This window comes from Homarus americanus, unplaced genomic scaffold, assembly GCF_018991925.1.
Source record: "Homarus americanus isolate GMGI-L3 unplaced genomic scaffold, GMGI_Hamer_2.0 scaffold34921, whole genome shotgun sequence".
NCBI classification, from domain to species: domain Eukaryota; kingdom Metazoa; phylum Arthropoda; class Malacostraca; order Decapoda; family Nephropidae; genus Homarus; species Homarus americanus.
Window position 1 is genome coordinate 13,438,725 of NW_024741901.1, and position 16,733 is coordinate 13,455,457.

At 43.5% G+C, this 16,733-nt stretch overlaps 1 protein-coding gene across 1 annotated transcript in view; it reads left to right on the forward strand.

Annotated features, from left to right (window-relative positions):
* Window positions 1-16,733, forward strand: part of LOC121876181 (NPC intracellular cholesterol transporter 1-like) — a 157,824-nt gene that overhangs the window by 78,382 nt on the left and 62,709 nt on the right. Inside the window, exons 11-15 of the mRNA XM_042381142.1 lie at window positions 112-293; window positions 4,319-4,528; window positions 7,037-7,244; window positions 7,644-7,760; window positions 10,884-11,064. Coding sequence (XP_042237076.1) covers window positions 112-293; window positions 4,319-4,528; window positions 7,037-7,244; window positions 7,644-7,760; window positions 10,884-11,064 — 898 coding nt within the window. The remainder of the gene's footprint in view (window positions 1-111; window positions 294-4,318; window positions 4,529-7,036; window positions 7,245-7,643; window positions 7,761-10,883; window positions 11,065-16,733) is intronic.

Below are 16,733 nucleotides of genomic sequence, written 5' to 3' on the forward strand. Positions count from 1 at the left end.
GACCTTAGCTCTCATTCAGTGAGTGTTTGACTCTAACTAACTCTTCTTCAATGAGTTAGTGACTCTAGCTCTCCTTAAGAGAGTGTGTGATTATATCTAATTCTCCTTCAGCTGGTAGGTGAACACAACGGCATGAACATTACGCTGAGCGAGGTGTGTGTCAGTCCGCTGGCGCCTCAAAAGACTGAATGCCTTATCCAGAGTATTCTCAACTACTGGCAGAACAGTGCCAAAGCACTCGACAAGGATATCGCTGACGACAAATACATCTCCCACTTCTTGGACTGTGTCAGGTAACCTCAGTTCCTGGTCTTTAATTATTTTTCTGTAAATATTATTCAAAATTCGTTTATATTCGAGTAATATTAAGAAGGATACGGACTTAGAATTCTGCGTTCATTTGTTAACCTTTTTTCGTAAGTGGGGTGGGGGGTTGATCCCACGGAGTAAATTAGCATTCGGCTTTTAAATTTCTTAAATTATTAACTACTCTAAAAATATCCAGTTCTCCATTCAAGGTCTTGGATAACTGTCTCCCTGTTTAGTCTCTCTAATTAGGTTCTTATGATGTGACGTTTTGCAAGCTGGTTAATATTTTTCAATTATGTCAATAATTGCTTAATAACTGTACATTCAGAAAAAAAATCTGAAATATGAATATTTCGAGTACAGCAACCATCCAAGTTTTGTGGTAGTGTGTAGTGAGGTCAACATGGAATATGTATTGTATGTCTGGAATTACACCTCTCCACCGTATACTTGTAAGTTGATGGTTGTGGCTGGACGGTGTTCATAAAGTACAGTGGTGGCCATCAACGTGATGGACGGACGGACAGAGAGCTCGGAAACATTATGTCCTGAATACCGTTTGGTACGTAAAGAAAATTAGTCAAACCACTATTGCTGGTCTACAGTAAATGATCTTCCCTCCACCATCATGTTGTACTCAGTCTACCACTTACATTGTTTTACAACTGGCAATTTTTTAATGATTACAAAGACAGTCCTAAAAAAAATCACAAGCATAATGTGGTATACCAAAGCAATGTACAGTATCTCCCCAAAATTTTAATTACAGAAGTGTTTTTAAACATTGTATGAATATGAGTACGGACTTCGTATTTCATTTTACTGTACAATATCCATTATAAAGTAATACCACATTTACGCGGCTTCGCTCAGGTGGATGGACACGGGAATGTGCACGACCGTCTCCTAAGTCACCCGCACCTCATTACCACATTTCAGCTCTCTCTCTTCAAAACTGTGCACCGATCCATCACTTGTGGAGGACAGAAAATCGTACGCAACCAAAGACAGTATATATATATATATATATATATATATATATATATATATATATATATATATATATATATATATATATATATATATATATATATATATATATATATATATATATATATATATATAGTATACGCGTGATCCAGGTGTATGCTGATAACCACAAGGAAAAAGAAAAAACGAAGTTCCCAAGCGCTTCCGTGTAATTCACATCTTCAGGGGTGACTACAGACTAAGGAGAAGTACAAAACAAGGTGTATATATACAGAGGAGGGTGAGATCAGGTCCACAATGGTCAGGTATTAGGTAATGACCCTACTAATCTTTAAAAGCACGCAACGGTCGGTAGTCAGGTCAGAGGGTAAGGTGACCCAACCTTCTCACCTGGTTACAAATCTTCTTAATTACAAAATTGTCTAGTTTGTACATGCCATTACTCAAATTCATGTTGACTGCTTCGGTATGTTTAATGAGACTAGATTCTATAATGTTCCTACTGTCAATTGAATTACAAGGTAATATTGAGGAGGCATTATCCCAGTCAATGCAATGCTTATTATCCCTCAAATGAATAAACAGAGCATTGGATTCCTGGCCTGCCCTAACACTATATTTATGTTGTTTAAGTCTAGTTACAAGATCTTTACCTGTCTGGCCTAAGTAAAACATATTACATTCCTTGCAAGGAACTTTATAAATGCAGCCAATTGTGTTGTTGGGGGAGTTCTTGATTAACATTTGTTTAACAGTGCATGAGTTTTTAAATGCCACATTGACATTCCAGGTTTTTAGTTGTAAAGGAATTTGAGAGAAATTTTTGTGAAATGGTAATACTAAGAGATTCTTATGGTCATGGGTGGGCTTGGGATCAGTTCTATAAAAAAAAATTCTTAGTAATGTTCAGGCATTTGTCTATGAAAGATCTCGGGTATTTAAGGTTTGAGCCAATATTATAGATATATTTATATTCCTCATCAATGAATTCAGGGCTGCAAATTCTCAAAGCACGTAAAAACATTGTTGAAAATACTGACTGTTTGACTCTATTATGGTGGACAGAATAATAATGAATGTATGAACACACATTAGTAGGTTTTCTATAAATACTGAACTAAAAGGTGTTACCTATTCTGTGTATCAGACAGTCTAGGAATGACAATTTACAGTCATGCTCTAATTCCACAGTGAATTTGATCGAGGGGGCTAAGTTATTAAGTTGAGGCAGGAAAGCTTTTAGGTCCTCATTACTTGGCCAGAGACATAATACATCATCTACATATCTAAACCAGACTGCTGAAGGTGGTAAAATATTACTTAATAGTTTCTTTTCAAAGAATTCCATGTATAGGTTGCTTAATACAGGTGAGAGTGGAATACCCATTGCCATACCAATTTTTTGAGCATAATATTCTCCATTGAATTCAAATTTACAATCCTTAATACATAGTTTGATGAGGAACTCCAGTAAATCATCAACTGGGACCTTTGTAAAGAGTGATGTTACATCAAAACTGACCAGTTTAAAATCATAATTAATGTGTAAGTTATTGAGTTCATCAACCAGATCCATATTATTCTTTATATTAGAGTTAGAAATGTTGCCAACTAGGGGATTTAGTAAAGAAACTAACCATTTAGATAGTTTATAAGAGATTGACCCAACTGAGCTAATGATGGGTCTTGCTGGGTTATTAGGCTTGTGGGTCTTGATTAAACCGTACACGTATGGCAGTGGAGGGGACGTTGAAGTAAGATGTTTAATGAGAGTAGCTTTGCCTCTCAATAGGGACTTCAGTTTTTTGTTGAACTGGGTGTTGACAGTGTTGAGAGGATTATTTATGAGTTTAGAATGTGACATGTAGATCCTTATTTTTCTTAAGGGCTTGGATTGCTTTGGTGAATCTTTCTGGACAGTTTGGAACACAAGGCTTGGACATAGATGCATACACAACACCTTTACACAAGTTCACTTCTTCACTTGTCAAATTACTGAATTTCTCCAAATTGCAAAATGCTCTGGCTGTCAACACTGTCGACTCCCTTGTTAGAACCATCAAAACTTAAACCATAGCCGAGGGCACACAAGGTATCATTGTCTAGTTGTTTAGAGGAGAGATTCACTACACAGTTGTTATTGGCATCCTTAGTCCAATCACTATTTCTAATAAGGAGTGCCAATTTGTGGTCTATCTTAGCTTGAAGATCAGAACGCTCACGTCTCAGGTTATCAAAACAGTAGTCCAACATGAACTTTTTCCAATAACTCGGTATGGTCATATTAAAAGCACGCTTTTTTTGTCTTACAATACGGAAGGCTTCATCCACTTCAATTTTCTTTATTTCAAAATGTTTCTTAAGGATGATTTCTTGGAACTCATCAAAGGGGCGGTCAGACATCTTCAGGACACGTTGTGGGAGGATTGATCTAGGCATAACTTTTTCACTGAGGCCTGTCTGGAGAAATTTCAAAAGTATTTTCAATTTGTGGGCCTTGATCATCGAACAGGAATATTCAGTAACGAAAGGAGACAGTCCAGGACAGCTTGTAGAGAGGATGAAGAAGTGACGCGTGGAATCCATTTATGCAAGTAAATCACTGTAGGTGCGCGTGATCTAGGTACATATATATGTGTATATATATATATATATATATATATATATATATATATATATATATATATATATATATATATATATATATATATATATATATATATATATATATATATATATATATATATATATATATACAGTGTAGGTTTCTTGCCTACTTTGCGTGGTCTGTAAAAACTATCAAAAGATTAAGACTTCTTTTTATGACCATCATTTTACAATACCAACTGCATTTTTGAGTGGTTGAGCTACGTTGCCTTGATTGTACTGAGTGTACTGTAGTTCTGGGGTATGGATTATCGTACTTTTGCAAATTTGTTCTATAAATCACAGCTTTAACAACTCGGCAAACATGATCTGGATTTTCAGTAACATATCCCGCCTTTTTTTCTCCCTCCAGAAATCCATCTGCTGTGACCCCAACTTACTGTCTAGGAACATACGGGGGCCCTGTGTTTCCTTACACGTCTCTAGGAGGCTTCCTGAATGATGGTGATCAAATTTCATCTAATCCTCGGTACACAGAGTCCACGGCCCTGGTCATCACTATCCTCATCAATAACTACCCCGATAAGGAGCAGCTGGGTCCTGCTCTCGCTTGGGAGAAGAAGTGAGTACCTCTTTTTGCTGTAGAGAATATGAGTACCTCCTTCACTGTCTGCTGTGATTGAGAACATGAGTACAGTACCTCCTTCACTGTCTGCTGTGATTGAGAACATGAGTACAGTACCTCCTGCACTGTCTGCTGTGGTTGAGAACTGAAGTAGCTTGAACTCAAATGGCAGGTCATTGGTGATGAGAGGTATCCTTGGTATAAAAACGACCTCTCCTTTAGCTTTTCCTGTCAGTATTGTAGCTTCCAGTACATGTGGCATCATGTTCTTCACCACCAGTCTTGTGCCATTGCAGAGGATTGGTGGTTCAAGATTTCTCAAGAGCATCATAGGAGTTCCAATCTTGAGAGTGAGGTGGTGAGGAGGCATTCCAGCGGGCTCCAAAGAATTAAGGAATTCTGCAGGATACTGGACTGCTTGGTCCTGGTCGATTACTGTATCAACAGATTTGAATAAGATCTCACTGCCTGGAAGCTGTCTGAGTAGAGTCATGTTGATTTCAGCCACTGTTTCATTCTTTGGTGCCAGAATTGTGCGTTCACGCAGCCACTTGTGATCCTTGTAGTGGTGGATAATGTTTGGGTAGACCATGTTAGTGAGCTCAGTTGCGGACTTTACAACATTTCCACATCCTTGAGGAATGATTATTTGTCCTTCTGAATCAACAGGGAAAGTTCCATTCCCAATCTGTAGTAGAAGGTTTGCAGACCGTCCAGCATCCTGATCTCCTTGTAGATGTACTCTCATGTTTGTGGATAGGGTGAGTGTCTGAACACTTCTCCAAAGGTATGATGCCTTGAGGCACGCATTCAGTTCATCAGCTGGAGTGCTTCGAGGAATGACAGGTAGGGTTTGGCGAAAGTCTCCAGCAATGACCATTGTAATGCCACCCATGAGCTGGTCATTTTCTCGTATGTCCTGCAAGGTCCTGTCCAATGCTTCAAACGCTAACTTGTGAGACATAGTGCATTCATCCCAGACTATGAGGCTGCATTTTCCTAAGAGTTTTGCCTTTGCCGATCCTTTTTTGATGTTGCACACTGAATTCTCATTGTGAGCGAGGTTGAGAGGCAGTTTAAAAGTTGAGTGTGCAGTACGTCCTCCTTCTAGTAGTGTTGCAGCAATGCCTGAGGATGCCACAGCAAGAGCAATTTTCCCCTGATGACGTACTTTGGCCAACAGAAGGTTGATGAGGAAGGTTTTCCTGTCCCGCCAGGTGCATCGAGAAAGACCATACCTCCCTGCTCCGCTTGTATCGCTTGCAAGATCTGTTCATATGCATTTGCTTGATCAGGCACCAGGTGAGGCTCATTTTCTTCAAGAAAATTCACCAGAACTTCAACTGAGTAGTCTGTGTCTCTGAGTAACTCTGTTTGCAACTACTGTTCAGTCCCCAAAACTTCTTCTTCCATCAATAGTTCATTAACGGTGTATGTAAGTTTCACTACAACGGTACAGCAAAGTATATTTTTTTAGCATTAAACTGTTATTATTTTATTGTCTAATCATCACTACATATAGCATCATGCATCATCACTACATATAACACCACCCATCATCACTACATATAACACCATCCATCACCACTACCTATGACACCATCCATCATCATTACAGATCGGTAAAGTAGTTTCCGAGATTCTCGTGCGGACACACAAACACACAGACATACTTCTTTGTTTTATATATATATATATATATATATATATATATATATATATATATATATATATATATATATATATATATATATATATATATATATATATATATATTGGTGGATTAGTGTAATTACTTACTTACTTACTTAAAGACCTTGGTAGTTGAGGAGCAAAAACAATGTTTGTTGTTGAACCATTCTGACCGGAGTCCGTAGATTTACAAGCCTGTCCTGCCAGCCATGGACGACAGGGGAAGATCCATTTGTTGGTGTAATCAAATTATTTATCCAACTCACTCTAATCACTCATAAGAGTTCACAGTGGCAGCTGGTTGTAGATATAATCCTGGAAGGAGAGGACAAGTGATTCCTCGTTTGAAAAGCTTCAAACTGAATTTATTGGCTAGTATCTATCTCACAATGAATCACTGGAATTACCAACTGACCGGCTCGATCCATTTTATAGTCCAAAATAATGAATTTCTAGTTATTTATGTCCCAAATTTCTTATCATGGAAAGTTCTTGGTGTTTCCCATAATAGTATCTTGCCCTTGAAGGATCATGCTGTGTTACACGTTATAGTTTTAATTTCTTAGCCAAAATGTTCCTGTAGTTTCCTACAATCCAGTGTCTTGTTATAGAAGGTTCGCGATTTCGTACGGTAGTTTCTCGCTATATAAGGTTTTAGGACTGTGTCACATGCTATATTTTTACTCACAAAGTTCTTTGAGTATCTCTCGTTGTAATTCCTTGTCTTGGAAGATTTATGAAATGTCCCACATGATAATTTCGCACCCTAGTGGTTTCTGGGGTGGTCTTCATGGTAGTTTATCATTCTAAAAGGTTCTTGGAGTTCATGAAGGAGGTAACAGAAGACGAGTACTTCATGAAAAACATGGAAATCGCCTACAATGCTGAGCGAGGCATCGAAGACGAGCTGGTGAGGGAGAGTATGAGCGATGTGCTCACCATCTTCATCTCCTACCTCATTATGTTCGCGTACATCACTCTTTCTCTAGGCAACGTGTCCTCCGATTGTAGAAGGTTACTGGTAAGTGTTTACACGCAACGGTACAAAAAGCAAGAAAATGAGTGTGTGTATATGTGTGCTCAGCGTACAGGTGTGCTTGTGTGTACATCTGTCTTCACGTATTATGTGAGTATGCATGCATTTGTGTGACGTATTCCCATCAGGACGTTAAGGTTAGCTATTAGTTAATCCAAATTAACATGGTTTTCTCTTTGATAAATAATATTCCAGGGATAAATACACGGGGTAAAATACATAATGTTATTCATATGTGTAATGCTGGGCTTCCCCGGGTAACTCTTAAAGATACTCTAAAGTTGTCCCCGAGATTAATTATAATTTTTATCAGTAAAGCTCTCTTTTTTTTAATATATATTCTTCTGGAGAGACGTCGCTGATAACTCACATTTTTATTTTTAGATTGAAAGTAAAATGACGTTGGCCCTGGGCGGGGTGACCATCGTGATGTTGTCAGTGTTCGCCTCCCTCGGCTTTTACGGCTACGTTGGCGTTCCCGCTACACTCTTCGTCATTGAGGTAAGTCCCGCTACGCCCACAAGGCTGTACACGTCATACTCTTCACACGAGGCTGAATAGATTCATTAATTATGATTCTGTTATTACCCTTATACTCTACTTTTCTTCTTATTTTGCGTTTCGCCACTCGTTCTTTTCATGAAGAATTGAGGAAAAATATTCTTTAAAATAACCTTCTCACTCCAGTACCTCCCCCTTCGTTTGTTTAGTCATGCCAGTGATATAATTATGACACAATCTTAAACCAAAGACTAGTAAAAGGCAAAAAATACTATCTTACAGTATATACTGTACCTTCCTTATGTCTATAAAAGAGCACATTTCTTAGTAAAATTTTGTAAACCTGAAAGTTTGAGACAGAATTTATAGTTTCTCATTAGCCTGATTGATAATGTATTTCTTGTAGTTAAGGTGACCAACACGAAATGTTTCACGAAGTACAACACGAACTAACGATGTAGCCTAATCAACACTAAGTTCTTTACTTCACCTTCAAGCCAAACAGTTTATTTATTTTCTCTTTTCTACTGATATTTCCAAAGTGAATGTGCAAATGATGTACAGTCTATTCTCCCCTTTCCTTTTTGCTCCACTCGCAATACACGTCATTCTTCATCATGCCACGATTTTTTTATTCGCCTTCCATACAATCGAACTTAATTATCTTTCACCTTCCTTGGTCAAGGTGTTTTTCTTCTACCTATGAAACTCCTTTCCCTTTCATGTCTATCCACCCACATACTACTCGCAAGTCTTTATATGGAGGACATACACTAAACTCTTATTACAGTTAAATTACTTGTCTTCATCTCTATTATCTATGGCGTACAAGGCAAGTTTAGCATAAAGATGGGTCACTTCTCAGGTATATTTTTCCCCGATACTGATAATAAAGCAGTTTCACCTGCTACAGTCAGCGTTGTCAATCCGGGGCCGGTGTGAGAGGAGGGTGATGGGTTAGGGTGGGTGAAGAGGGTAGGAGTGGAGATGGGCTAGAGGAATTGTGCGGCTAGCAAGACTGGACTTTTTATTATTTAAGAGCATATAATAGGTTCACCTGTCGGTTAATACCATCATTCACTCATACTGGCTGTGAGCTAATATTTACTAATTTTTGCTTTGTGCAGCCACTGTCACCAGAAAAGAACCTCACATGGACCATATTCACACTACACTCATGATAATGCCCAACAATATTCACATTTTCTGTAACACTTGTTACGATATTTGTGTCGCCTTCGCCTGCCCCAATTACAGAGAAAATTGGAAATTAACCCACCGCGCTAGGCTTCAGAGGCCATGTAGCGCTGTTATGAGAAGGGAGAACGCTACCTCTCCCACCTGGGTCCTGGCAGACAAGGGACTAAGGGGAGGCCATAGACCCTCCCCGTCCTGGGTCTAAATCTTAGCGGGAGTCTTATTTGCCTTAATGACTCTTATGCAGTTGAGAGGCATTAACCTCCATTTTAAATAATTAAAGCGTGGCAGAAGCTAATTACAGGGAACTATTGATATTTGTTTAATGAATATCCATGACATTGGCTGTATAACCAACTATGAAAAGTAAATTAAAATACATGCTTAATTCATGGAATTATCAAATTGCACAAAGAAATATGCTATGAGGTGTAATATGGTTGTCATATATTTAAGAAGCAATTGACTAATATACATGACAGTCTACAGTAGTGTACAGGTTAGCCAGTAGCCGTCCATGGCTAGACTCAGTTTTACTTATTTCCATCATCCTCAAAGGTTACTGCATAATGTAAATAAACACTGAGAATATAAATTACCATATATGTAAAACTTTCCAATATTCCTAATTCATTCAAACAGGCTGAGGGCAGCCTATGCAAGCAGTGGCATGTATAGTTAGGAAGGATAATTATTTTTCTTGGTAAACGACTTTCAAATGATAGCTATACTGTATATATTTGCTGATATTTGGTGAGGAAGCTAGTAAGCACCGATTCATATTAGAATAACTTCAATGAAGCTTGTTTGTATGGTCATTTAGAGCAACGTCTTAAGATACTATACTAACCAGGAAAATTTCTACTTAGATCTAACCAAGATGCTCCACCTGTTATGGTTAACCACTGCCAGGAGTAGATGTTGCTTTCATTTGTAATCTATCGTATACCTAAATACAGTTGTTCTACACCCACCTATTTTTCAGTGAATTTTACAATTCATTAAGTTTATCCTCCGTAGTATTGACTGGCATTAACAACTTTCCCAGTGGGCAATTTTGTACATTACATCCAGTATATTTTGTTTTCCAATCATTATACATTACACAAGTGTGTGTATGCCCCTCGGGCTGGTGACAGTTTTTCACGTTTCTGGAGGAGCAGAGCGCTGCTGATGGCCGTGAGTGTGAGTGTAGGTGGTGGGGGGGGCCAGGAAAGGGCGTCTCACAACATTTGGTCAGTAATTTATGAATATGAAATTAACCACACCAGTAACACACAGGCTCAGACTTACTAATTTCCGGTACCACATTATTCTCTTTATTACTTATTAATAGTTTGCTTAATAAATGCTGGGTTGTAGCTGGAGACGTTTTACCTTGCCCCTCTCCCATCCCTGTTGCCACTTTCTACGCCTACGCTCCTCACCCGCCCCCTTACTAGCCCGTCACCCTCTTCACACACCGGCCCCCCCCGTCCCCCACTCTACGTCACGAGTGAACGCTTTGGACTCAGGTTCATACTCCCGTGGTTCACAGCTCGGAGAAGAGATTTGAAGACAGGAAACATTGACATTTGGTTAGTGATTCTACCACATTCAGAACATATACTTAATAACAATAGTGTAAAGGAACTATATTATACATATTTGAAAGTCTATATCTAGGTAAAACACCCTATAAACTGGAGGAGTGAATGCTCCGGACACGGGTTCAAATTCTCGTGGTACACAACTCTCGAAGATTGGGATTGACAACGCTGACTGTATCAATTGGAAGTGTGGGAGAGTGTACATTTTATGTAATGTTAGGTCTTCTCCGTGTAGGTAACCTACAGTATACCATGATCGGGAAAGGTGACATGTGCAGTATATAAAGGTAAATTTATTTATACTGGGCGTAGATAATAAGCGTTATGCTGGATGCAGGTGATCCCCTTCCTGGTGCTGGCAGTGGGCGTGGACAACATCTTCATCTTAGTACAGACGTGGCAGCGGGAGCCTCGGCGACAGGATGAAAGCATCGAGTCACACATTGGTCGAGTGGTGGGCAAAGTGGCGCCGTCCATGCTGCTCTCCACCTCTGCTGAAGCTCTTTGTTTCTTCCTTGGTGAGTAATGGATGTCTTGGGACTTCTCAAGGGATGACAGGCTCGGGGGGAGGGGGGTGGCTATTTTGGGATCGCAGGCTGGGAGGGGTAACTCTCTTGGGATGGTAGGCTGGGAGGGGTGACTATAGTGGGATGGTAGGTTGGAAGGGGTGGTTCCCTTCGGATGGTAGGGTGAAAGGGGTGGCTCCCTTGGCATGGTAGACTGGGAGAGGTGGTTCTCTTGGGATGGTAGGCTGGAAGGGGTGGCTCTCTTGGGATGGTAGACTGGGAGAGGTGGTTCTCATGGGATGGTAGGCTGGAAGGGTGGCTCCCTGTGTGGTAGGCTGGAGGGGTTGGCTCTCTTGATGGTAGGCTGGAAGGGGTGGCTCTCTTGGGATGGCAGGCTGGGAGGGTGGCTCTCTTGGGATGGTAGGCTGGAAGGTGGCTCTCTTGGGATGGTAGGCTGGAAGGGCTGGCTCTCTTGAGATGGTAGGCTGGGGGTGGGTCTTACAGGATGGTCGGCTGCGAGCGGTGGCTCTCTTGGGATGGTAGGCTGGAAGGGTGGCAGGCTGGGAGGGGTGGCTCTCTTTGGGATGGTAGGCTGGAAGGGCTGGCTCTCTTGGGATGGTAGGTTGGAAGGGCTGGCTCTCTTGGGATGGTAGGCTGGAAGGGTGGCTCTCTTGGGATGGTGAGCTGGAAGGGCTGGCTCTCTTGGGATGGTAGGCTGGAAGGGTGCTCTCTTGGGATGGTAGACTGGAAGGGGTGGTTCTCTTGGGATGGTAGGCTGAAAGGGCTGGCTCTCTTGGGATGGTAGACTGGAAGGGGTGGCTCTATTGGGATGGTAGGCTGGAAGGACTGGCGCTCTTGGGATGGTAGGCTGGAAGGGGTTGCTCTCTTGGGATGGTAGGATGGAAGGGCTGGCTCTCTTGGGATGGTAGACTGGGATAGGTGGCTCTCTTGGGATGGTAGACTGGAAGGGCTGGCGCTCTTGGGATGGTAGGCTGGAAGGGGTGGTTCTCTTGGGATGGTAGGCTGGAAGGGCTGGCTCTCTTGGTGGGATGGTAGACTGGGATAGGTGGCTCTCTGGGATGGTAGGCTGGAAGGCTGGGCTCCTGGGATGGTAGGCTGAAGGGCTGGTTCTCTTGGGATGGTAGACTGGGATAGGTGGCTCTTGGGATGGTAGGCTGAAGGGCTGGCTCTCTTGGGATGGTAGGCTTTGATAGGTGGCTTCTTGGGATGGTAGGCTGGAAGGGTGGCTCTCTTGGGATGGTAGGCTGGAAGGGCTGGCTCTCTTGGGATGGTAGACGACTGGGTGGCTATCGTGGGATGGTAAGCTGGGATAGGTGGCTCTCTTGGGATGGTAGGTTGGAAGGAGTGGCTATCGTGGGATGGTAGTCGAGGAGGGGTGGTTTTCTTGGGATGGTAGATTGGGCGGGGAGACACGCCAGCTTGGTTTAAGAGCCAGATTTACAAAAATAGGCCTAGTAACTATGCTATGTGAAAAACGTAGAAAATTAAACTTATTCACCAAAAATGAAATTATTCGGGTCGTGGTAGTAGACTCACACAAGGAGAACTTGAACAAGCAGCGTCTTCAATAGACGCAGGGTGTAAAATATGGGTGCGGCCAGGAAGGTGTTTAGGATGGGTACTTCAAGATAAGTAGATAAGGAGGTGTATTTTAGGAGGTGTGGTTTATAACGGTATCATTAGAGGTGGTCTAGGAAGGGAGGTTTAGTAAGGGTAGGTCATAAGGGTGGCTTAGTATGCGAGGTTTGGAGGGGGGAGGATGGGTATAGAAGGAATAGTTTAGGAGGGATGGTTTAGGAGGGGTGTTCAGGATGGGGGTTCAGGATGGGTGGCTTAGAAGGAATAGTTTAGGGGGGTGGATTAGGAGGGGTAGTTCAGGATGGGGGATCAGGATGGGTGGCTTAGAAGGAATAGTTTAGGAGGGGTGGTTTAGGAGGGGTGGTTTAGGAGGGGTGGTGTTAGAGGGGTAGTTCAGGATGGGGGTTCAGGATGGGTGGCTTTGAAGGAATAGTTTAGGGGGGTGTTTAGGAGGGTAGTTCAGGATGGGGTTTCAGGATGGGTGGCTTAGAAGAAATAGTTTAGAGGGATGTTTAGGAGGGGTTGTTTAGGAGGGGTAGTTCAGATGGGGGTTCAGGATGGGTGGCTTAGAAGGAATAGCTTAGGAGGGGTGGTTTAGAGGGGTAGTTCAGGATGGGGGTTCAGGATGGGTAGCTTAGAAGGAATAGCTTAGAGGGGTGGTTTAGGAGGGGTAGTTCAGGATGGGTTCAGGATGGGTGGCTTAGAAGGAATAGCTTAGGAGGGGGTGGTTTTAGGAGGTGTAGGAGGATGGGGGTTCAGGATGGGTGGCTTAAAAGGAATAGTTTAGGAGGGGTGGTTAGAGGGGTGGTTTAGGAGGGGTGGTTTAGGAGGGGTGGTTTAGGAGGGGTGGTTTAGGAGGGTGGTTTAGAGGGGTGGTTTAGGATGGGTTGTTCAGGAGGGGTGGTTTAGGAGGGGTTGTTCAGAGGGGTGGTTTAGGAGGGGTAGCTCAGGAGGGTGGCTTAAGGGGGTGATTTAGTAAGGGTAGCTCAGGAGGGGTGGTTTAGGAGGGGTGATTTAAAGGGATAGTTCAGGAGGCGTGGTTTAAAAGAGGTAGTTCAGGAGGGGTGGCTTAAAAGGGGTTGTTGTTCAGGTTGGGTGGTATAGAAGGAGTAGTTCAGGAGGGGTTTAGGTGGGTTGATATAGTAAGGGTTGTTAAGTATGGGGTGGATTAGGAGGAATGGTTCAGGGAGGGTTTGGTAATGGTAGATCAGGATGGGTGGTTTAGGAGGGATGGTTTATTTAGGTGGTTCAGGATGGGTGGCTTAGAAGGGGTAGTTCAGGAGGGGTGGTTTAGAAATGGTAGTTCAGGAGGGGTGGTTTAGGAGGGTATTTTAATGAGGGTAGTTTAGGAGGGATGGTTTAGTAATGGTAGATCAGGATGGGTGGTTTAGGAGGGGTAGTTCAAGAGGGGTGGTTTAGCAAAGGTAGTTCAGGAGAGGTGGTTTAGTAAAACGTTTTGAGGAGGGGTGGTTTAGTATGGGTAGTTTAGGAGGGGTGGTTTAGTAAGGGTAGTTTAGAAGGGGTGGTTTAGTAAGGGTAGTCCATGAGCAGTGGTTTAGCAAGGGTAGTTCAGAAGGGGCTGCTTAGGAGGGGTTATTCAGGAGGGATGGTTTATAAGGGTAGTTCAGGAGGGTGGTTTCGTAAGGGTAGTTCAGGGGTGGTTTTAGAGGGTGGTTTAAGACGGGTGGTTTATCTGATTGTTTAGGGGTTGGTTAATAAGGGTAGTTTAGGAGGACGGTTTAGAGGGTGGTTTAGGATGGGTCGTTCAGAGGGGTGGGAGGGTTGTTTTGGCAGGGTGGTTTAGTAAGGTAAGTTTTAATGGAGGATTGAGTAAGCGTAGTTTAGGAGGGTGGTTTAAGAGAGGTGGTTCTGAAGGGTGTTTTAGAAATGGTTGTTTAGAGGATTGGTTTAGAAGGGTGGTTCAGGAGATGGCTCTGGGGGGAGGTGGCTCAGGTGAGTGGTTTAGGAGGGATGGTTCAGGAGGGGTGGTTTAGTAGGGATGGTTCAGGAGGGTGGTTTTAGTAGGGATGGTTCAGGAGGGGTGGTTTAGTAGGATGGTTCAGGAAGGGTGGTTTAGTAGGGATGGTTCAGGAGGGGTTGGTTTAGTAGGAATGGTTCAGAAGGGTGGAAGAGGGGTGTCTGCAGGGGGTGGTTAGTAGGGTGGTCGCAGGGGTGGTTGTAGGGGTGGTTCAGGAGGGGTGGTTTAGGGAGGGGTGGTTCAGAGGGGTGGTTTAGGGTGGTTCAGGAGGGGTGGTTTAGTAGGATGGTTCAGGAGGGTGTTTAGTAGAGGGATGGTTCAGGAGGGGTGGTTTAGTAGGTGGTTCAGGAAGGTGGTTAAGTAGTGGTTCAGGAGGGGTGGTTCAGGAGGGGTGGTTTAGTAGGATGGTTCAGGACGGGTGGTTTAGTAGGGGTGGTTCAGGAGGGTGGTTTAGTAGGGATGGTTCAGAGGGGTGGTTTAGTAGGGATGGTTCAGGAGGGGTGGTTTAGTAGGGATGGTTCAGGAGGGGTGGTTTAGTAGGGATGGTTCAGGAGGGGTGGTTTAGTAGGGATGGTTCAGGAGGGTGGTTTAGTAGGGATGGTTCAGGAGGGGTGGTTTAGTAGAAATGGTTCAGAAGGGTGGTTTAGTAGGGGTGGTTCAGGAGGGGTGGTTTAGTAGGGGTGGTTCAGGAAGGGTGGTTAGTAGGGGTGGTTCAGAAGGGTGTTTAGTAGGGATGGTTCAGGGGGTGGTTTAGTAGGGTGGTTGAGGAGGTGGTTTAGTGGGGTGTATTCAGGAAGGGTGGTTTAGTAGGGGTGGTTCAGGAAGGGTGGTTTAGTAGGGGTGGTTCAGGAGGGTGGTTTAGTAGGGATGGTTCAGGAAGGGTGGTTTAGTAGGGGTGGTTCAGAAGGTGGTTTAGTAGGGGTGGTTCAGGAGGGGTGGTTTAGTAGGGATGGTTTAGGGATGGTCAGGACGGGTGGTTTAGTAGGGGTGGTTCAGGAGGTGGTTTAGTAGGGATGGTTCAGGAGGGGTGGTTTAGTAGGGATGTCAAGAGGGGTGGTTTAGTAAGGTAGTTTAGAAGGGTGGTTTAGTAAGGATAGTCCACGAGCAGTGGTTAGCAAGGGTAGTTCAGGAGGGGCTGCTAGAGGGGTTATTCAGGAGGATGGTTTAGTAAGGGTAGTTCAGGAGGGGTGGTTTCGTGGGGTAGTTCTGGAGGGGTGGTTTTTAGAGTGGCTTTAGAGGGTGTGGTTTAAGACGGTGGTTTACAGATTGTTTAGGGGTTGGTTAATAAGGGTAGTTTAGAGGACGGTTTAGGAGGGTGGTGAGATGGGTCGTTCAGGAGGGGTGGCTTTTAGAGGGGTTGTTTTGCAGGGGTGGTTTAGTAAGGTAAGTTTTAATGGGGTTGATTGAGTAAGCGTAGTTTAGGAGGGGTGTTTTAAGAGAGGTGGTTCTGAAGGGTGTTTTAGAAATGGTTGTTTAGGAGGATTGGTTTAGGAAGGTGGGTCAGGAGGGATGGCTCTGGGGAGGTGGCTCAGGTGAGTGGTTTAGGAGGGATGGTTCAGGAGGGGTGGTTTAGTAGGGATGGTTCAGGAGGGGTGGTTTAGTAGGGATGGTTCAGGAGGGGTGGTTTAGTAGGAATGGTTCAGGAAGGGTGGTTTAGTAGGGATGGTCAGGAGGGGTGGTTTAGTAGGAATGGTTCAGGAAGGTGGTTAGAGGGGTGGTTCAGGAAGGGTGCTTAGTAGGGTGTTCAGGAGGGGTGGTTTAGTAGGGGTGGTGTGAGGGGTGTGGGGTTTAGGAGGGTGTGAGAGGTTTAGTAGGGGGTGGTTCAGGAGGGGGAGTGGTTAGGGAGGTGTGTGAGGGGTGGTTTAGTAGGGGTGGTTCAGGAGGTGGTTTAGTAGGGATGGTTCAGGAGGGGTGGTTTAGTAGGGATGGTTCAGGAGGGGTATTAGGGGTGGTTTCAGGAAGGGTGGTTAAGAAGGGGTGGTTCAGGAGGTGGTTCAGGAGGGGTGGTTTAGTAGGGATGGTTCAGGACGGGTGGTTTAGTAGGGGTGGTTCAGGAGGGGTGGTTTAGTAGGGATGGTTCAGGAGGTGGTTTAGTAGGGATGGT